The 22438-nt window shown below is 43.5% G+C and overlaps 1 protein-coding gene across 2 annotated transcripts in view; it reads right to left on the reverse strand.

Moving 5' to 3' along the window:
* Positions 1 to 5973: 5973 nt before the first annotated feature.
* The window catches only part of FOCAD (focadhesin), a 302415-nt gene continuing 285950 nt past the window's right edge, over positions 5974 to 22438 (reverse strand). For both annotated transcript variants that reach the window (XM_045780633.2, XM_045780634.2), the window contains 5 exons: positions 21446 to 21623; positions 19774 to 19871; positions 10352 to 10603; positions 8335 to 8410; positions 5974 to 6361 (listed from right to left, as the gene is read on the reverse strand). In XM_045780633.2, coding sequence (XP_045636589.2) covers positions 6288 to 6361; positions 8335 to 8410; positions 10352 to 10603; positions 19774 to 19871; positions 21446 to 21623 — 678 coding nt within the window. In that variant the 3' untranslated portion in view covers positions 5974 to 6287. The remainder of the gene's footprint in view (positions 6362 to 8334; positions 8411 to 10351; positions 10604 to 19773; positions 19872 to 21445; positions 21624 to 22438) is intronic.

A 22438-nucleotide genomic window follows, 5' to 3' on the forward strand; every position in this document is an offset into this window, starting at 1 on the left:
TCCCTGGGCTTTTACTTTATCAAAATAGTTGAATGAAAAGCGGAAACACGGGGCGCCTGGGTGGCACAGCGGTTAAGCGTCTGCCTTCGGCTCAGGGCGTGATCCCCGCGTTATGGGATCGAGCCCCACATCAGGCTCCTCCGCTAGGCGCCTGCTTCTTCCTCTCCCACTCCCCCTGCTTGTGTTCCCTCTCTCGCTGGCTGTCTCTATCTCTGTCGGATAAATAAATAAAATCTTTAAAAAAAAAAAAAAGGAAAAAAGAAAAGCGGTAACACTTCTTCCAAAAGTATCCGTTCAATATTGATGCATTTTATTTTCCCCCAGTATGCTTTCTCAAGAACTGCACTTATCCCGGTCTTAGTTTCTGTTCAATAGACAGGTGAACGTTAGAATGAGTTGATTCTTAGTTGCTGCATACACGTCTGCGTTCCTTCAAGAGACACTTAAATGTAGTGGGGTGCCTGGCACACTGTAGGCACAAAATTATAAAACTTCACCAGGCCTCCTGCAAACACACTGGTTACTAAACAATGTACCACGTCTCACTGAAGTCCCGAAAAGAAGTTAACTATGCTGTTAGTTTGAGGATACCTTATTCTGCCTACCTGGAGCACGTTGCACCTCTAAGACTTTGTATTTCTTTTACAAGATGATGCAGCTGTAACATCTGTATCCAAAATGTTTCCACAGAGAATCTTACATTTATGTACAAAGAAAGTTACATTTTATTGTGCGAAAGTATCAAAGTGATTTAAAATTAAAATATGCTACAAATGATCTCCGCTTTCCCCGACATCTTCCTCTCATTTGCTTATTTTTCCTTTGTAAACGTGATATTTTCCCTTGTTCAGATCATTTTTACTTTCGGCTTCTGGCTCTAATTGCTATGTTACCTTTGATACAGCACTTTTTCAAAGTATACTCCAGGGAGCAACAGTCCTAGAACTAACAGGGTGCCACCTAGGACCCAGATTGGTGGGCTCCCCTGGGACCCAGGAACTGCCCATGCCCCTCGCACACTACAGTTTGAGTCTAAAGTATTTCAGCTTCGGACAGAAAACTGCTACGAGAACTTATACGGGGGTCCTGGGTGGCTCCGTCAATTAAGCATCTGCCTTGGGCTCAGGTCATGGTCCCAGAGACTTGGGATCGAGCCCCGCGTCGGGCTCCCTGCTCAGCGGGGGAGCCTGGCTCTCCCTCTGCCTGCTGCTCCTCCTGCTTGTGTTCCCTCTCTCGCTGTCAAATAAAATCAAACTTATATAAAAGCCACCATACAATGTGGTTCTGCTTTTAGAACTGAGGTGATGGCATTTACTGTATGTTTAGTTAAAAGATGCTAGAGGAATTCGTGTATCTTTGCTAGGGTAGGTAGAGTTTAAAATCCCACCTTAAGTAAAGGTAACCGTCAATCCCATACGAAACTCAACTAGTTGAGAACATGCCTGAATTCAGCGGGTAAGTGTAGGTGTCCACTGTGTACTCACTTTATGGTGTTCAGCGGAGCCACGGGGGTCCTGTGAGAGACCGTGGCCCGGACGGAAGTAAGAGCAGTGGGTTTGATGTGAACTCCAGCTCCACCGTTCACTAAGCGAATGACCCCGAGTTCCGTTCCTTAACTGCCCAACCTCGTTGTAAAGAACAAATGCAGTGTGGTAAACTGAACCTTGTAAAGTGATACAGAGCCACACAGAAGTAGGAGGTGTGTGACACGTTTCCTGGAAGCGTTAAAATTGTCTGACGGTTTCCTGATTTATATTTTCTGAATGTAAGTTGTGTGAAGGCAGGAATGTCACGCCCTGTTCACTCCGGGCACACGGTACACACTCGGAGTTGTGCAGCTCTGGCTTTGTAGATTACTACCAGGACCTCCAGAAAAAGACCTGTTTTAAGAAATCTATCCGATTAATTAGGTGATGTCTCAATTAGATTTGATTATTCTCAAAGGGCAGTTCATGTTTAGAAGAGACAAAAAGAAGGTTTAACTTCTCTAAGTATCCTTTCTTAATGGGCTACTTGGTTTTAGAATGTTTTAGGGAGAACAATTTGTTAAATTTCCATTATCTTCCCAAGTCCCAACATACAGATCATCAAACGTGAGAGCTATTTTCAGTGAAACATCTGAAAGTGGTAACATTTCTATTACATTTTAGAATTTATAAAGCATATTTTTGTATTCTTTTATCCTCACAACTACTTTGTGAGGTAAGTTATTCCTTGTATCCAGGAAATAAAACCAAAGTCAGGGAGTCATCCCTGTCATTTTTACTTAGTTTCATATCCAATAATTTCGCTAAAAATTATTTCACAACTTCCTCATGTTTGACAATAAGACCATCTTTCTAAGTGGCAATTTTAAAGAATTCCATACTGTTTATGAAATTAGCACATTCCGTGCACACTCACAACTTCATAATTACTATATATATCTTACATTTAAAAAAAAAATGAGACTTGAGAGTTTAGGATCAGAATAAAGAATTTCCTTCCAGAAAATATAAAAGCGTATTACCTCATCCAGGACCAGAGAGCTGACGGTACTCATTTCTACATGAAGCTGACGCCGGCAGGTGGTTTTCTGCGATGGTAGGACGATGGATGTGAATTGTTCCAGCCACGTTCTGTCCCCTGGGTCCATCCGAACTGCCGGCTGCTGGGAATAGGCTGGTGGAGCATCTCACACAGACTCGCCAGAGGCCTAGCCTGCAGCTCTGGCTTTAGTGAAGGCCCCATCCCCCTAAGCACAAGGTCGGATTTCCCTTCTAAAACAGCAATTTACGAAAATGTTTACCAAAAGCGTAAACTGCTTATTTTCAAAGTTACTGAGTTATTTCAAGATAGTAGTTGAGTCCCTAACAAAGTCCTGCTCCTTTTATAATTATAGTATCACTATATTTTGTTAAAATCATTTTGGAGAACTTCTGACAATTAACTTCAAAAAGTTATTAACAGTCTTGTAGTTAGTTACCATGGAGTCATTACATGACAAAACACAAAGATGATTTTAGGCCCATGCGTGGATGCCAACATCTGTTCCAAACGCACACTTTTCAAATCCAGAGTCAGAGTGTTCTGAGATGCGTAAGGCTCTCACCCCACACGTTCATTTGTTAGTCTGTCCCAGCATGCTCTTTGTCTTGGCAACTTGTGATTTCAAAATCCAGCTGAAGTGCCTTGTGAAGGAAGTGCTTCCATGCATAGTTTGGAACATCCGGTCTCAAAACGCAGAGACTTCTGGTTTCTGGAGAAGAAGGTGAGCCATCCTGAGGGAATTAACAACTCTGACCTGAGGTCATACAGGTAACCAAGACAAAGAGTGTTATTATCCGTGACCTAATATCTTAGTGTGCTTAGATTTGAGAAACTTGAGGTTTCAAATTTAGATTTTTCTTTTTTTTTTGAGAGAGAGCAAGTGAGTGAGCCCAGGAGGGGCAGAGGGAGAGAAAGAAAATCTCAAGCAGCTGAAAGCCCAGCACGGAGCCCTACGTGGGGCTCGAGAGATCATGACCTGAGCCAAAACCAAGAGTCGCTCACTTTGGGGCGCCTGGGTGGCTCAGTCGTTAAGCATCTGCCTTCGGCTCTGGTCGTGATCCCAGAGTTCTGGGATCGAGCCCCGCATCTGGCTCCCTGCTCAGCGGGAAGCCTGCTTCTCCCTCTCACTCCCCCTGCTTGTGTTCCCTCTCTCGCTGCCTCTGTGTCAAATAAATAAATAAAATCTTTAAAAAAAAAAATAGAGTTGGTTGCTTACCCGTCTGAGCCACCCAGGCACCCCTAGCATCTTACATTTTTTGACTCTTTAGAGGTAACCAAGGATAGGAAAATCCTACAAATCTGAAGCTCAGGACCCCTGAAAACAAAAACAGGAGAGGGGTTGGCCTGGGAAGAAAGGATACTGATGTATTTGAGAGCCTCCATTTTGTACCCTTCTGTTTTCTTGTCAAGGGCAGGAGCAAGGACAGAGTTTGAGAAGAAACCAGGCGGAGAAGAGAAAGGCAGGCTGGGCTCCTCAGAGCCCACTTCCCCTTCACTGTTCTCTCCCCCCACCCCCGTTTGCAAGCTGCCCCAGGAATTTAAAGTCCTTCAACCCACCAAGACCTGTTCCTTTTCACTACAACTCCTCGACTTCCCAGTTCCCGCAGCTTAGAACACGAGGCGGTGTCCTTTTTTGATTTTTGGTTTTGTAGTGGACATACCATGTTCTGTTAGTCTCGGGTGTCAGTACAGATGTCTGACAACTCTATGCATTTCGCGACGTGTGCCACGGTGAGTGTAGGCACCATCTGTCGCCACCATTATTTCAATATTATTGACGATAGTCCCCGTGCTTCAGGGTTATTTCTTTTATCTGATGACAGCAAACCATATGAAGCATGCAAGAGGCTTCATCCTTCATAGTTTTCCTCTTAAAACGCGCGCTAACGCCCCGATGCAGCAGGAAGATCACTGGCTGTGGGGTTAAGGCTTCGGTGTTCTACGTAGCTCTGCCTCTTATTAGATGTATCTTCTCCATTTTAAAATAGAAAACGCTTCTTCACGGTCTTGTTGTAGGAGTGAAATTAGATAATGAGAAAGTTCTAGTGAACTTACTGTCTGGCACCTAACAATAAATGTTAGATGAATTGCGATCACTAATTGGTCGGAAGGAAAACAAAGTGTATGCAGTGGGAAGGAAAGAGAAGCCGGCTTCTCCCAGAACATGCTCGCTGCTAATTCATTTCCCTCCAGCCCGGCCTCCGAGGAGGTAATAAAAATGCTGGCACTGCAGGTGAATACACCCTGAAAGCTCGCCCTCCCGTCCCCTTTTCTGCAAGCATCTCGGCGCCGTACTGACGTTCAGCAAAAGAAAGAACAGAGTGTGAAGTACACAGTGAACCACAAATATCTGAAACCCGGAATCCTAAATCCATATATTCGGAAAATAAAACTAGGAGAGCTATTTTTAACCTAAGTGGTAGGTGGGTTCACTTAGTGACAACATGAATGTACATGTCACACGGGAATAATGCTAAAGGCTCTACGGTGCTTTTAAGTACCAGGCACTGCTATGGCCTCGGAAACACAAAGGTGTATTATTCGGGTGGCACACCCTCTCTCCCCAGAGACTCTATCTGTCTGTCTCCATCAGTACGTTCACATGGTTGGTTCAAGCCAGCATGAAGGAAAAGCAAGCAGCAAACAGATCAAATGCTGGCTGATTCTCAAGCCCTTGAATAAACTATCCTTCAGGACACGGTCGTGTAACTTCATTTACTTGTCATTAGGCCACCAGTCACCCTGCTTAGGACAGAGATGTGTACTTATAAAACACACTGTTCTTTCAAGGAGATATTTGCCCAGCATTCCATTACCTTTCTCCCGGAGGAAAGCCGGTTCAGGTAGGACCCAGGCCTGGTCCATTAGAAGTACCCCAACTCTCAAGGCCTGCAGAGTTGTTCAGGGACTCTCATGTGACCCAAGCAGAACCAGAGTCCTCTCCATGTTGCTTCTGCCGCACCCACGAGCAAAGACACCTTTCCTTCCCTTTGAAGTTGCCGGTCGCCATCTTACCAACTACATTGCGTGATCCCATCTACGCCACAATGGCATTGTTTGACTCACTGGGTGCAGCTGACTGACCTGATCAGATCTACTCCTGAACTTCTTGGTTTGTGACCTAACATTCTCTTCCTTGGTTGAAGCTATTTTGAATTGAGAAACTTTCAACTGCATTCAAGAGACCCAAGCATACGAAAAGTATAGCCACCAAGAATGAATCTGATTCAGCTAACGTTCGACACACACCAGGCTAATTTTTTAAGTGTGGACAGAAGTTCCGAGACAGTGTTTTATCAGTAAAAATAAGAAAACACTGAGTCAGAGAATATCCTCTAGAAACTTCATGGGAAATCGATCAGGGTGCCGATGTCACCACTATAGTTTGGCTTTGCCAGCAAAACCTTCCCTGTGCCTTAAAACAAAGAAGTCACGTGCACAAAATTCACAAGATTATTTTACTAGAATTTACGGGGAGAAGATAATGTAGTCAACTCTTCACAAAGAAAATCTTCAGGTTGAACTCTAGCCAAATAAAAGAAAATTCAAGTTCTGGTTTCAGTCCCAACTGGCCTGGGCCCCAAAGCAATGCCCCCTTCTCTTGGCACGCACCGGTCAGGCATTCTGCGTCCACCTTTTCATGCCCCCCGACCCTCTGCATTGTAGCTCAGCACTCCCAGGCACGAATTCTGAAAACCTTCTTCCATTTCTATGGTTTTCCACATCCAGCTGAGGATGCTGCTGGCCACCCCAATGCTTCACCAACCGTACGCTCTGGTCCACACAGCTTTCTTCTTAAACTCGGGGAGAACTCTCAAGGACAGCAGGGTGGCTAAGGGGACAAAAAAAAAAGTAAAGTGCACTGTTGCATTTGGTGAAACTGCATTTGAAAAGGGCATTTAGATGGAAAACGTGTCCGAACAGACCTTGGCTGCTTCTTACTGGGCTCATCTTCAAGACTAAGAATTCCCATCAAGCCTTAGGCAGAATTTGAATGGTACGACACGATTAATAAAATCTGGGGGAAAGGGTTTCTTTGCTGTTAAGTTCTTCTGCAATCAGTTCACAGGAAACTCTGCAGAGTTTAACAAACGCTGACTTCTGGGTGCTGGTTTGTTTCCTTCATCCGGGTGATGATCGCCTAGGTGTGTCCCTTTGTAAAAAAGCTACTTACCGATTTCTGTGTTTTTTCTACATGAATATGATTTTTCCACTAGATGTTTAGTTAAAAGGTAAGGAAGAAAAATAAAAACTGATCCTGCAAAGAAGTTAGGTCCTCGTTGCTCGATGGAGCAGGCGTGACTGTGCGACTCTGCGTTCCATGGCGTGCTCACAAGTCCACACCTTTTCTTATTCATCACGGGTCCCTCGGGGATCAATTTAAAGTAGGGCAGCTCTAATTCCTCTAGGTCACTTATTACAGATGTTATTTTAGGATATTAATATAAATATATTGAGATGTTAGTTAAAATATAATAGGGAGGAAATGTAGGTGAGCCAATTACACCATTCTTGTGTGTGACTCTAATAAGCCCTTGACGATCTAATCAAGTGAACGTGTACTTCCTTGACCCAAATAACTATTTTCCTTATCAGTATCAAGTTGTTCGCTATCTTCATGACCTAAAACGGTGTCTGTTTGCAGCAACCAATGGTGTTGTAGACCCATGGCCATTAAAAAGGAGCTCACGCTCCCTGAGACAAACAAATGAAGGAAACCCTAGCAAGTCTCAAGGGACGGATCGAGTAACATATGTCAGACCACGGTGCGCATGCCCAGCGAAGCTCTGCGCTTGGTCTCAATCCACTTCCCAAACACGCCCTTCGCGTATGTGGGGGGCGGTGGTGGGGAGAGCGATCAGAACCAACCGATCAGGGAATTCCTACTTGTTTGGCAACCAACAAATTATACTGTAATTAGAATAAAATATGGTCATCCTAAGACTCCAGGCTGGCCAGATAAATCATTGCAAGTGTAGGCCAGGAAGTGATTTTCCCGAGCTGAGACTTCCCAGTGCATTATCTTACAGCATGTCAGGGGCCATCTCAACGGCAGCCATGGGTGGACCAGACCCCCAAGTCCCAAGATACAGATGACAGTACAAGCTGTCTCAGGCCACAGGACCAACGCCCAAAAGACTTCTCAGTTCGGAATAAAGTAACGTACATCATTCTCACAGAAAGATATTCTATGTCTGTGGTTCCTACAGTCATAGTTCAACAAATCTATAGAGAAGTATAAAAAACACAAACTATTCAAACGCCCGAAAGCATGGGAAATGTCCAATTCCCTCGGCAAAATACTATGCAGCTATTACAAATATTATTAAGAAGCCAATATAGGAATAGGTTAAAATGCTTTAAACGTAACTTTTAAATAAAAAAGGCAGTGCTCAAAGTGTCTATGTGTATTTTTTCAGTTGCTCAATGGTTACAAATATGTTCGAACAACACTCATACGCAGACGGGGCAAAAACTTCTTAGGGAAAAAATATCAAAACTGCCACCGGGCAATGGGACCCTGGATTCCCTTTGCTCTTTCCTAAATTTTCTAAAATTTAATTAAAGTGAAAGTTTGCCATCATAATAAAACATTTAAAAGCTATTTAAATAAAAGTTACATTTAAAGGCATGGAACTCTTTTTAAATCTACTTTCTACTTCAAAATGCCGCACAGTGACAGCTCCAGATTACTTCTCTACACGGACTTCAGATGAGCCCTTTCAGGAGCCAATATTCACGAGAATGCCGTTTCTGTAGCAAAGACAACCAGGGGTGGCTGGGCACGTAGTACTGAAGTCATACCTTTTAAAAGATCCCTGGATTTTGCCGAGAGGCCTTCTTTAGGGCTTTCCATGATGACAAAGAGCCAGTCAATGAACTACGGTGAAAAGGAAGAGCAGGGTCAGTGAAGACAGTCCGACTATTGGTGAGAGCGCGGTCGGGCCCTTGGGCCTGCAGACATGCACTCTGCAGGGCTCGCCGACTGGAGATGAGAAGGGGACCAGGCCTAAGAGATGGGGAAGCTGGACACAGCTCCCATTTAGGCCAATGAGCCAGCAAAGTCAAAACTCCTTTCCCAGCGAAATACCCTGAGACCTGCTATAGACTTCAGCGGCAAGGTAGACATGGGCCCAGTGGGCCTCCAGTGTGCCATGAGCTTCCTCTCTCATCCCTCTGAGGGCACCCGAGAGGTTAAGAACCTTGCCCGAGTCCACTCCCGGTGAAAGGCAGAGTCCAGATTTCAACCCAGTTCAGAGCCTCGTGCTTCTTTGAATCCTGCTGCCTGACGCTGCACGCATCGAGGCCCAGGCTCGTATGGTAGGAGGTAAATAGGGAAACACATCAGACATAAGCCCGTTTCTAAATCAGATATTCCGTAGATGAGAACAATTTGTGCCCAAATGGAATTGAAACAGGAAGTTGAAATGCAGGAGAAAGGCATAAAATAATTTATTAGGCAGAGCCAAGTGTGTTAACTGCAAATAAATCCCACAAATGAGGTAGAAAGTAGAAACTCAGACGACTCAGGAGTTTGATCTCCCAGGGTACAGCCAAAATTGTTTCTGAATTAGGTAGAGGATAATTTCATTAATGACTGAATGTTGCCAATCCCGACTAAAACACGTATATTAGTCATAGGTACCAGGTAGCTTAACTTTGGACATAGAAACTGGCTTGCAAGAAAGAGTCAGACAGAAAGAAAATACTCCTAATTCTCTGTTTTGATTAAATTTTTTTAAAAAATTTCTTTTTCTCAAATTTGTTTTATGATAGCCGACTGGTAAGTAAATAAATACGTAACAGACACAGGATGACTGCACTGTGGCCCAAAGTGATCACGGTGTCCCAGGCCAGAAAAAACACAAGGGGATACCACATCTGAATTGATTTTGATTTAAAATGAAACAGGAAACACCACATTTGGGATAATACGAATGCTTACGAAAACCAAGCCTCTTAACTGACATGCTCAGTGGAGCTGTGCGATGGCTAACCTGTGGGTCCATAGTTCAGAAATATTTGTAAAGAATAATGTTCAGATTTTCACAAAAAGCCACAAAAAGTTCGCTTTAAGCTTTCAAACTCATAAAAATCCAGTTTTCATTAAATGGGATTCAAAAAAGACTCTTTCAATCAAGTGTCTTAAAGGCTGCTCAGAGCCACGGAACGAGAAGTGGAGGAAGCACGGTATTTCCGCAAGCTCCGCACGGCGGCCAGGGGCCTGCGGAAGCTCAACATTAAAAGCGAAAAGGTGCTTCCTACAGTCTGGATTTTCCTGAGGGCTAGGGTGACGACCTTCACAAATTTCCCCACGTCATCGAGCTCAGGCCAGGAGCAGGACGGGCCCCGGAATGTGGCTGCAGGACCGAACAAGCGATGTGCATGCTCCCGACGCCCGTTCCCCGCCCCCCGTGACAGATCGTCCCCACCCTTGCTCAGCACCGCTGTCATCTCCCGGTCCTACGATCCTTGCAGCCCTGAACCTGCCTTCCCATCTGTCCTCACGCGGACATTCTGAGCACTCACAGCCTCACTCCTCCTTTCAGCCCCAGGATCAAGAACACATCGAGGGCAAGTATAAGCTCTTCTTCCCGCCTCACCTCCCACTGGAAGCGAGTTGCTGCTATTGTCACTGTTGCTTCTGGCCAGCAGTCAGCCTCAGTCTCTGAGGGTCTGCATCTGGCCGCGCTTCGGGGCTGAGGATGAAAGCCCGCGGGGGGACTGCGGTTTCACTGAACTGCCGACCTCAATTCTACGGCAGAAATTGCCCAAGAGAAGATGGCCACCTGCCCTGACAGCAGGGGGCTGCCAACCTCACCTTCTGGGTCTGTTCCTTCCATGGCTCTTTTTGCAGCAGAAGGGGCATGCTACCGGGAAGCAGAGTGAGAGCCTCCTGCAGAGTGACCCTGTGCACTGGACTCCTGCCAAGGAAGCTTGAAGCTGACCCCGCTGGGCCACCTTCCCGATGCCATGGCAACCAGCTGGCGCTGAGGCCAAGGAGGAGAGGCGCGGCGTGGTCTGCCCATGTCACCACTGCGGCTGCAAACAGCAGCAACAAGAAGTCCAAAGCCTACAAAGGAAATAGAAACGAAGTGAGGTCCCATGCTCCAACAAGTCGGAGTAACACACGTTCACGCACACAGCCCCTGTCGGGGTGATGCAATGTCACCTTCCCCTTCACCCCAGAAGACAAACCGGACTCAGCAGCAAACTCTGTTCCCACACTTAATGAACAGACATTTCAGGGCTCCAGAAGGTTTTAGGGATCCTCTCTTGCAAGCCAGAAGGCCCAACAGTTTCACTGTTATTGCTTTAAGAATGCAGGAGAAACCTTATTTCACCCCTAATCCTACTGAGATTCCTGCTTCGGTGTTTCCGAAGGACTGAAGAGCTCGTTAGGAGTGATATGGAACGGATGTTCAGAGTTACTGTTATGTGGCCAAAACGGATTTTTAAAAAGAGGTGTAGTCTGATTCTACTTTTGAACAATGACAAACGACCCTCCCCACGCATTTTATTTTTCTGTGCTCATTATTTCATCTAAATATTTGAGTGGCAAAGACTTGATTTTGTTCCATTAATGCAGAAACGTAAGCATGAAGACAAACTAAAAACAAGCGTTCTTGGAATAAGGGAGTCAGTCACAACAAATCATTAGGCTTTTTTTTAAAAACAATTTTTTTCAGTGTGTTCAGCCGCGAACTGAAATAGACCCACCAGAGTTTGGCTCCTGACCTATATCTATAATTTCCAAGGATCTGTTTAGATTTTAATTCCAGTGTATTGTTAGTTTCAGGTGTATAATATAGTGATTCAACAATTCCTTGTATCACCCAGTGCTCATCGAGCTAAGTGTGCTCTTAATCCCCATCGTCTATTTCACCCATCCCTCCCCGCCTCCCCTCTGGTCACCATCTGTTTGTCGTCTACAGTTAAGAGTCTGGGGTTTTTTTTTTGGTTTGTCTCCCTCCCCCCCCCCCCCCCGCCCCGTGTTTGTTTTGTTTCTTAAATTCCTCATAGGAGTGAAATCATATGGTATTTGTCTTTCTCTGACTGGCTTATTTTGCTTGGCACTATCTTCTCTAGCTCCATCCATGTCCTTGTAAATGGCAAGATTTCATTCTTTTTTATGGCTGAATAATATCTGTGTGTGTGTGTGTGTGTGTGTGTGTGTGTGTGTGTATCTCACCTCTTCTTTTTCCATTCACCTATCAATGGACACCTGTGTTGCTTCCATACTTAGGCTATTGTTGATAATGCTGCTTTGAACATAGGACTGCATATATTCCTTTGAATTAGTGTTTTTGTAAATCTTTGGGTAAATACTCAGTGATGCGATTACTGGATCATAGGGCAGTTCTATTTTTAATTTTTTGAGGATACTTCATACCTTCCTCCACAGTGGCTACACCAGTTTGCTTTCCCACCAACAGTGCATGAGGGGTCCTTTTTCTTCACATCCTCACCAACATTTGTTGTTTCTTGAGTTTTTGACTTCAGCCCTTCTGACAGGTGTGAGGTGGTATCACACGGTGGGTCTGATTTGTATTGCCCTGATGAGGGGTGATGTCGAGAATCTTTTCATGTGTCTGTTGGCCACCCATATGTCTTCCTTGGAGAAGTGTTGGTTCATGTTTTCTGTCCATTTTTTTAATTGGATTGTTTGGGGGGTTTTTTGGTGTGAGTTGTAGAAGTTCTTTATATACTTTGGACACGAACCTTTTATCAGATATGCCATTTGCAAGTATGTTCTCCCATTCAGTAGGTTGTCCATTAGTTTTGTTGACTGTTTCCTTTGCTGTGCAGAAGCTTTTTTTTTTATACAGTCCCAATAGTTTACTTCTGCTTTTGTTTCCCTTGCCCCAGGAGACATATAGAGGAAGATGATGCTATGGCTGATGTGAGAGAAATTACTTTTCCAGAATTTCAATGGTTTCAGGTCTCACATTTAGGTCCTTAATCCATTTTTAAGTTTATTTTTGTGTTTCGTTTAAGAAAGTGGACCATTTTCATTCTTTTGCATGTTGTTGTCCAGTTTTCCCAATATAATTTGTTGAAGAGACTGTCTTTTTCCCATTGCATATTCTTGCCTCCTTTGTTGCAGACTAATTGACCATATAATTGTGGGTTTATTTCTGGGCTTTCTACTGTGTTCCATTGATCTATGTGCCTATTTTGATGCCAGTACCATACTGTTTTGTAATGACAGCTTTGTAATATAACTTGAAGCCTGAAATTGTGATACCTCCAGTTTTGTTTTTCTTTTCCAAGACTGCTTTGGGTATTCAGGGTCTTTTGTGGTTCCAAACAAAGTTTAGGATTTGTTTTAGTTCTGTAAAAACTGCTGTTGGTATTACGATAGGGAGTGCGTTAAATCTGTAGACTGCTTTGGGTAGTATAGACATTTCAACAATATTTGTTCTTCTAAACCATGAGCACAGACTGTCTTTCCATTTCTTTTGTGTCATCTTCATTTTCTTTCATCAGTGTTTTATAGTTTTCTGCATACAAGTCTTTCATCTCTTTGGTTAAGTTTATTCCTAGGTATTTTATTATGTTTGGTGAAATTGCAAATGGGACTGTTTCTTAATTTCTCTTTCTGCTGCTTCATTATTAGTCTATAGGAAGGCAACGGATTTCTGTACACTGATTTTGTATCCTGCAACCTTACCGAATTCAAGTATTAATAGCAGTTTTTTGGAGGAGTCTTTTCTCTATACAGTATCACGTCATCTGCAAAGACCGTAAGTTTTACTTCTTTCTTACCAATTTGGATGCCTTTTCTCTCTGTCATCTGACTGCTGTGGCTAGGACTTCCAGTACTATGTTGAATAAAAGTGGTGAGAGTGGACAACCTCGTCTTGTTCCTGACCTTAGGGGAAAAGCTCTCCGTTTTCCCCCACTGAGTATGGTGTTAGCTGTGGGTTTTTTACATGTGGCTTTATTATGTCGAGGTATGTTCCCTCTAAACCCATCTCGCTGAGAGTTTTTATCATGAATGGGTGTTGTATTTTGCCAAATGATTTTTCTGTATCCATTGAAAGGATCATATGGTTTTTATCTTTTCTCTTACTGATGTATCATGTTGTTTGACTTGTAAGTATTAAACCACCCTTGTGTCCCACTTCATTGTGGTGAACGGATTTTTTTTTTTTAAGATTTTATTTATTCATTCGACACAGAGAGAGACAGCCAGCGAGAGAGGGAACACAAGCAGGGGGAGTGGGAGAGGAAGAAGCAGGCTCCCAGCGGAGAAGCCTGATGTGGGGCTTGATCCCAGAATGCCAGGATCACGCCCTGAGCCAAAGGCAGATGCTTAACGACTGAGCCACCCAGGCGCCCCTGTGGTGAATGATTTTTTAAACGTATTGTTGGATTTGGTTTGCTAATATTTTTGTTGAGGATCTTTACATGTATGTTCATCAGACAGACTGGCCTATAGTCTTTTGTGGTGTCTCTTCTCTGGTTTTGGCATCAGGATAACGCTAGTCTCATAGAATGAATGTGGAAGTTTTCCTCCTCCTTCTATTTTTTGAAAAAGTTTGAGAAGAATAGGTATTAAGTCTTCTTTAAATGTTTGGTAGAATTCCCCTGTGAAGCCATCTGGTCCTGGACTTTGGTCTGTTGCGAATTTTCTGATTACTGATTCAATTTCATTGTTGGTAATCGGTCTGTTCAAATTTTCTATTTCTTCCTCATTCAGCTTTGGGAGGGTATATGTTTCTAGACTTTATCCATTTCATCTAGGTTGGCCAATACATTGGCATATAATTTTGCATAATATTCTCTTCTAATCCTTTGTATTTTTGTGCTGTTGTTTATTTCTCCTCTTTCATTTGTGATTTTATGAGTCTTTTTTTTTTTTTTTTTTTTGATGAGTCTGGCTCAAGGTTCATCAATTTTGTTGATCTTTTCAAAGCAACAGCTCCTGGTTTCATTGATCTGTTCTATTGTTTTTTTAGTTTCTATATCATTTATTTCTGCTCTAATCTTTATTATTTCCTCCTCCCTTCTACTGGTTTAGGATTTTGTTTGTTCTTCTTTTTCTAGTTCCTTTAGGTGTAAGGCCAGGTTGTTTGAGATTCTTCTTGAGGTAGGCCTGTATCACTACAAACCTCCCTGGGTGATGTCCAGTTTCCATAGTGTTGTGGTTAGAAAAGCTGCATGGTATGACTTCAGGTTTTTTGCATTTATTGAGACTTGTTTTGCAAACTTTTGTGATCTGTTCTGGAGATGTTCCATGTGCACTTGAAAAGAATGTGTATTCTGCTGTTTTAGGATGGAATGTTCTGAGTATGTCTGTTAAATCCACCTGGTCCAGTGTGTCATTCAAAGCCTTTGTTTCCTTGTTGATTTTTCTGTTTGGATGATCTGTCCATCAATGCCAAGTGGGGTGATGTTAAAGTCCCCTACTCTTATTGTATTACTATCGGTTATTTCCTTTATGTTTATTATTAACTCTTTTATGTATTTGAGTGCTCCCATGGTGAGTGCATAGTTACAATTGATATATCTTCTTGCTGGATTGTACCCTTTATGATTATATAGTGTCCTTCTTTGTCTCTTGTTATAGTCTTCCTTTTAAAGTCTATTTTGTCCTGGGGGCGCCTGGGTGGTGCAGTCGTTAAGCGTCTGCCTTCGGCTCAGGGCGTGATCCCGGCATTTTGGGATTGAGCCCCACATCAGGCTCCTCCGCTAGGAGCCTGCTTCTCCTCTCCCACTCCCCCTGCTTGTGTTCCCTCTCTCACTGGCTGTCTCTGTCAAATAAATAAAATCTTTAAAAAAAAATTAAAGTCTATTTTGTCCAATATAAGTACTGTTACCCCAGTTTTCTTTTCATCTCCATTTGCATGAGAAATGCTTCTCCATCCCCTCACTTTCTTTTTATTTATTTATTTATTTATTTATTTATTTATTTATTTATTTATTTATTCGACAGAGATAGAGACAGTCAGCGGGAGAGGGAACACAAGCAGGGGGAGTGGGAGAGGAAGAAGCAGGCTCATAGCAGAGGAGCCTGATGTGGGGCTCGATCCCATAACGCCGGGATCACGCCCTGAGCCGAAGGCAGACGCTTAACCGCTGTGCCACCCAGGCGCCCCCAATCCCCTCATTTTCAATCTGCAGGTGTCTTTAGGTCTGAAATGAGTCTTTTGTAGGCAGCATATAGATGGATCTTGGGGTTTTTTTTTTTTGTTTGTTTGTTTGTTTTACCTATTCTGTCCTCCCATGTCTTTTGATTAGAGCATTTAGTCCATTCACATTCAAAATAATTACTGATATGTATGTATTTATTGCCATTTGTCACTTGTTTTATGGTTGTTCTTGTAGTTCTTCTCTGTACCTTTCTTCCCTTGCTCTCTTCTCTCACCATAAGTTGGTTTTCTTCAGTGCTATACTTGGAATCCTTTCTCTTTACTTTTTGTGTATCTATTACTGGTTTTTGATTTGTGGTTACCGTCAGGGCTGTATGTAACATCTTCTGCATATAGCAGTCTCTATTAAGTTAATGGTCACTTAAGTTTGAACCCATTCTTTACTCCTCTCCCTGTCACATTTTAGGTATATGGTGTCATACTTTATATTCTTTTATTTTGTGAATCTCTTGCCTAATTTTTATGGATATTCTTATTTTTATTGCTCTTATGCTTCCTATTTTCTTATTCTTACTTATGGTCTTTCCTTTTCACTTGAAGAGTCTCCTTTAACATTTCTTATTGGGCTGGCTTAGTGGTCACGAATTCCTTTAACTTTCGTTTGTGTGGGAAACTCTCTCTCTCCTTCTATTCTGAATGATAGCCTTGCTTGTATTCTTGGCTGCAGATTTTTCCCTTTTAGCACTTTGAATATCTGCCACTCTCTTCTGGTCTGCGAAGATTCTGCTGAAAAATCTGCTGATAGCCTTATGGGATTTCCCTTGTGTGTAATGGTCTTCTTTTGTCTTGCTGCTTTTAAAATTCTCTGCCACTACTTTTTGCCATTTTGGTTACTATGTGTCTTGGTGTGGACCTCCTTGGACTCTTTATGTTGGGAGATCTTTGTGCCTCCTGGATCTGAACTGGTTTCCTTCTCCAGATTCAGGAAATTTTCAGTTATTATTTCTTCAAATAAAGTTTCTACTCACTTTTCTCTTTCTTCTTCTTCTGTGATCCCGATAATGCAAATGTTATTACTCTTAACGAAGTGGCTGAGTTCCCTAAGTCTATCCTCATTTTACATACTTTTTTTTTCTCTCTTCTGCTCAGCTTGATTACTTTCCATTACTCTGTCCTTCAGGTTGTTGATTCATTCTTCTGCTTCCTGTACTCGGCTACGTATTCCATCTAGTGTATTTTTAATTTCATTTATTGTGTTTTTCAACTGTGACTGATTCTTCTTTATCTCTTTGTCAAGGGTGTCACTGATGTCTTCCATTCTTTTCTCAAGTCCAGTGAGTATCTTTATAATCATTACTTTAAATTCTCTATCAGGCGTATTATTTATCTCCATTTTGCTTAGGACTCTTGTTGTGGTTTTGTCTTGTTCTTTCATTTAGGACATATTCCTCTGTCTCCTCTTTTTGTCTAACTCTCTGTGTCTGTTTCTGTGTTAGGAAAGTCAGCTATGTCTCCTGCTCTTAAAAGTAGTGGCCTTGTGAAGAAGAGGTCCTGTAGTGCTCTGCAGGGCACTTTCCCGTTTACCAGAATCTGGCGCTTCAGAGGTGTCTCCTATGTGTGTTGCGTGCACTCTGTTATTGTCACTTGACTGCTTTTTCCTTCAGTCCAGTCGTCTGCAATGGGTCTCTTCACCTGTTGTGGGCAATGATTAGTCCCTGTGGTGTTAGCCAGTCGGGTGCTGCCCTGGGGTTGAGCTGAGTCAGACCAGGTGTTCAGCAGATATGCAGTGGCACCAAACTGCAGAGCACTTTCCCTGCATTGTCCCCTGAGAAGCCTTCATTGGTGGGCAGGGCCTGAAATCAGACGAATTGTCTGTCCCCAGCCCATCGCAGGGGCCACAGTCTGACCAATGCGTGTGCTTATCTTTCTCTTTCCCCAGGGCAGGAATCACTTTGGAGTGGTGCTGGTCCCTGCCCAGGCTGCTAGCACACTGCCAGGCTTATGGCTTCAGTTTGAATGGGCTTTGGCCAAGAGCATACTGGAGGAGGCAGATCCAGACATGCTGCAGAAGTGACATGGGCAGAGCCCACAAGGTTTGTGCACCAGGGAGAGGGGACGTGCTGTGCTGCCACCTCTGGGACCACAGTGGCTGGACCAATCCGCAAAGCATACAGGGATAGGGCATGCAGTTTTACCAAGGTGCACGCAGGTTTGCTGTGAAAGGAGACCTACCACCAGCATTAGGCCAGCCCATGTGGATCCACAAAGAGTGGGTGGGCAGGCACACAGTTTTAGCAAGGTGTGTGCCCGTCTTCCATGAGAAGGTACTTGCCGCCATCACCACTGCCGAGTCCCCACAAAGTGCATGGTTAGCAAAATCTGAGGTCTTCTGGGGGAGGGGATCCACAGCACTGGGACTGAGGCAATCCCAGCTGGAGTGGGCAAATCCCCAGAGCTGTGCTGGGGGGGTGGGGAGGCAGGGCATAGTATAAGCAAGTTAGGTAGCAAATGTGAGCACTAAACTGGTTCCTGCAGGTGGCTGCAGGTGGCCATGTCTTTATGCTGGGGGGGGGGGGCGGGGAGTGCAGGGGAGGGAAATGGCACCTACCAGCTCCTTCGTTCCTGGAGGAAACTCCCTGTGAACACTACCCCTCTGGGACAGGCTCTGAGATGAGTTAATAACTCTTCCTCCCTATGTCCCAGGCATTTTTCAAATTGCTCCTTCTGTGTTCTATTTCCACAGGCTGTTTCTTATGCTGTCTCTTTAAGGGCAGGGACTCAGTTTCCTCTCAGTGGCCAGGTTCTCCCAGAACCCAACCTGCTGATTTTTAAAGTTGTAGCCTTTAAGTCCTGCTCATTGTAAGAACTCACAAAACTTCACCCCCTCTAGTTTTCAAAGCCAAATATTACGGAGACTCATCTTCCCCATGTGGGCTCCTCAGTGGGCTCCTTCTTCCCCTTCTTCACACCCATGATCCATTTAGCTCCCCAGTGTGTCTCTGCCCTTCCTACCCTCTTCAATGTGGTCTCTTCTCTACATTTAGTTGAGGAGTTTGTTCTGCCAGCCTTCGGGTCATTTCCTGGGTTATTTACACTGATGAGAGTATTATCTAGTTGTAGTCTATGGGATGAGGTGAGCTTAGAGTTCCCCTATTCCGCCATCTTCTCAGCCTATATATCTCCACATGCATTTAAAATAATCTAAGATCCATCTATTTAGAGTTTAGACTAATCTACACTCTTATAGAAATGGTGGTAACAAGGGGCCCCCTGTGTTGTTGAATTACTGTGATTCAAATTACGCTTCTTTCTGCTTATCTGTATTTTCTAAGTTTTAAAAGATATTTGTAAGAAAACAGAAAGTTAACAAAAACTTAGGAGATCAGAAGAAAAAGATGACAGATTCTGCTAGTTTTAAAAAAAAGTTTAAAAAGTACTCCTTAATATCTTAAAATTCATAATCTCACCAAGTAAAATTTCAAAAATATATGCAACTCTTCAGAAAAGCTGGTCAGAATTTCAAACAACATCCCAGATCATACAAATTCCACTCACACAGTAACCAAGATACCTGTGAAAGAATTCTACTACTAAAAAACGCACGGTGGGCAGCAGTCAAGAAAATAAGAAGAGTGGTAAAGCGCTATCTTTCTTTTATTTATCAACATTTTTCTATTTTACCCAATATCTGTGGTTGTTAACCTTTTTGGGGTCACACACACATAATCCTCTCCTGCACATTCAGTATTGGCGCAAACCCGTATTACCTGCATACACTTCAGGGACCTCTTCAAACCAGACGTTTGAAGACATTCTCTGGGCCAGTGTGAAAGCCAGAGCCCTGTACCTCATCTCCTTTGTGGGGTCAAGCCCACGTACACAGAACCCTGGGTTCCCTCATCAGCTAGTGTCCTTTTTGTGCTGCCTATCGAGGAACTTACTCTGTTGAAAATATTTTTCTAAGGGCAGCCGTGGGGGTCTCCAGGAGCCAGGCAAGAACATCCCTTTCCCTGTGACAGCAGAGAGTTCTCACCAGTGTTGCCCAAAAGTAAAAGGAAGGGGGGGGGAATAGGCAAGCAGCAACCTTTTGGTCTTTTGGGAGCACAAACGTACGGGAGCCACAGGTGACTCCTCTAGATTGTACCTCATCGAGAGTCACGTTCTGAACAGATGTTGACTGGTACGCGATATTCCTGATATAACCCATCAGTTCCAAGAGCCATTCCATTCTCTTCAACACGCCTGAAACAAAAAGCGATATTTTCTTACCAGACCGTGGTTTTCCTATGAACTTACAACAGATCAGTACTAGCCGCCATCACTAAAGCGGAACACCTGGGAGGATTCCACGAAACCGTTTCAAATCCTCTTGCAACACCTGAGACTTGTGATTCTGCAGGAGAGAGTTCTTTGACACTATTCACACATCAGCTGAATGTAGTTTTGTCTTTATTTGCAAAAGGTAATTTATTCTTCAAAACGATGCACCCGCTAGTGATAAAATGCACTTATCGGAGTTTCTCAACACTAAACACACTAGCAGAAATCTGGCACGCCAGCTAGCCAGTGATGTTGAATCCTGGATAATTAGTTGTTTTTACGGTCTTCCTTTACTTAAATGTTCCCGTTTTATGGGAAAATCAGAGAGAAAACCTATCCCAAAGACATAAGAAGAAAAATAAAAACCAGCCATTATACAGTAACTGGAGAACAAACATCAGCATAAATACTGATTCTTCCTTTTTTTTTTTTTTTTAAATGAGGACTCCCAGCACAGTAAAGCTCATTTGGGAAGGCTGTCAAATTTTAGTGAGTCAGAGGAAAACAGGAACTAAGCTGGAAGGCCAGCTAGTTAAAACCAAAGGCGGTATCCACTTTATTTCAGTTTACTTCACGTATCTTCATGCTTCCTTGGGAATATTTACTAGATTTCTCCTTGATAAAAACACTTTTGATTTAGAGTAAAAGAAATCCTCGTTTTTCACCACAGGTTCATTTTTCACTGGGCAGGCACTAGTGCAGAGATGAGACAACTATCTCAACTGCCAAACTGAGAATAAGGAGAATAAATCAGAATTTCCTATCTAGTCTCAAAAAGGTATTACAATGATGTCCGCCAGGCTCAAAACCTTCAAGACACAAGAGATGAGGAAAATACAAAAAAACCCCAGAAATATAAGTAACATGCCTCGGGTCACTAAGGCTCCCCCGCCGACCCGATCTACTGAAGCCAGGCGCCGTTCAGCCCTGAATGTCGGCTAGAAGCAACGTGACCAAAGGCACGGGAGGAGAAATGGGGGAGCTCATTATTATTCAGGTGTAAAGGTCTATGAGAGGCTACAAGTTCCACGGCAGGATTCACTAGCAGAGCTGCAGGCCTAGAGCTTCCGGCTTGAGGATGTAGGGAGGGTGCCCCGATTTTATTCCCCTCACCCTCCGGAGAAGCTCTTCAGTAGAATAACAATTTAATTTTGTTGTCACTGTTTTCCCTTTTTATTTGTTTGTTAAGTAACCACCTAAAAGTCACTTTCCTGAAAACATCAGGCAGAATCAACCTGATACACCTGTTTCTCGACTCGAGGGCCTGGAGAGCTAAAGACGATAAAGATCCCCAGCGGAATCCATTCCCATCTCCGGGATGGTCGTCGTGAGCTGTGGCTGGTCTTTTCATTTAAGGTGCTCTTCGTTTGGGGGTAACGAGAGCTCTCCTGGGTCCAGAAGCACTAAACTCCTTTTCAAGTCGAGGAAACACTCCCGGGCTAAAAGGGAGGGCAGGCGACCTTCCGTTCCTGCGGCCCAGCCCAGGCCGGCCTCACCTGTGTTGGCATGGCTCACAACCCGCGCCTGGTAGAGGCCGTGCAGTACCATCCAAGCCAGCGTGTCTTTTTCCGGGTGCTGAACGGCAACGCTGAGGACATCCATCAAGCCCATCAAGGGGAATCGTCCTTGAGAGACCAAGTACAGTCTGACAAAGGCAGCTTTTTCTAGATTGCTCTGCAGAGAAGCAAATTGTTCGGTTACTATTAAATTAGCTGAAGTCATTATTATAAAACCTCGGGGCAAGGGCAAAACAGAGAGGGTGAGCTGAAAGTTGATTATTATTCCAAATGCTAATACTGTTCATTTCCTGCAGCATGTGACCTGTCTGTCTGCTATATTTTAAAATGTACATACAGATAGAGGGTTATAATGTCACCTCTTGCTTTCTCCTAAAAACCATCAGCGATTTCAGGGGTTAATTGGTGATGATATTTTGTACAAATACACAAATGATGATGATGGTGATGATGATGATGATGATGATGATGATGATGATGATGATGGTGATGATGATGGTGATGATAACTTAAAAACACGGCACTTACGTGCCAGCCGCCATTCTAAGCACTTAACATGTATTAATTCAGCAGTTCGCAAAGTGCGGTACACAGACCTCCCAGGGACCCCAAGACCCTTTTAGAGGGTCTGTGAGGTCAAACTATATTCACAATAGCACCAAAACCACAGTAAGAGTCGCTGTATTTTTCACAGCCACTTGCAATTTTTTCTAAATGACTTTTATTTAAAATACCCTTATAAACAATAAAAATTATTAGTTTCATTAAACCTTTGCCCTTGAGCACACATCCTTCTAACAGCATGGATGATAAAATGGCGAGTATGCACCAGGGACTTCTGCTGCACAGCCAAGTACTACGGTTGTCTCGAGGAAAAACACTCATAAGTTCGGACTGTGAACTGAAGAAGCCACTTTTCATGGAACACCATTTACTTGAAAGGATGACTGACGGACAAACGGTGGTTATTCA

Source organism: Ursus americanus, chromosome 18 (assembly GCF_024610735.1).
Source record: "Ursus americanus isolate L20-20 chromosome 18, mUrsAme1.1.p, whole genome shotgun sequence".
NCBI lineage: Eukaryota > Metazoa > Chordata > Mammalia > Carnivora > Ursidae > Ursus > Ursus americanus.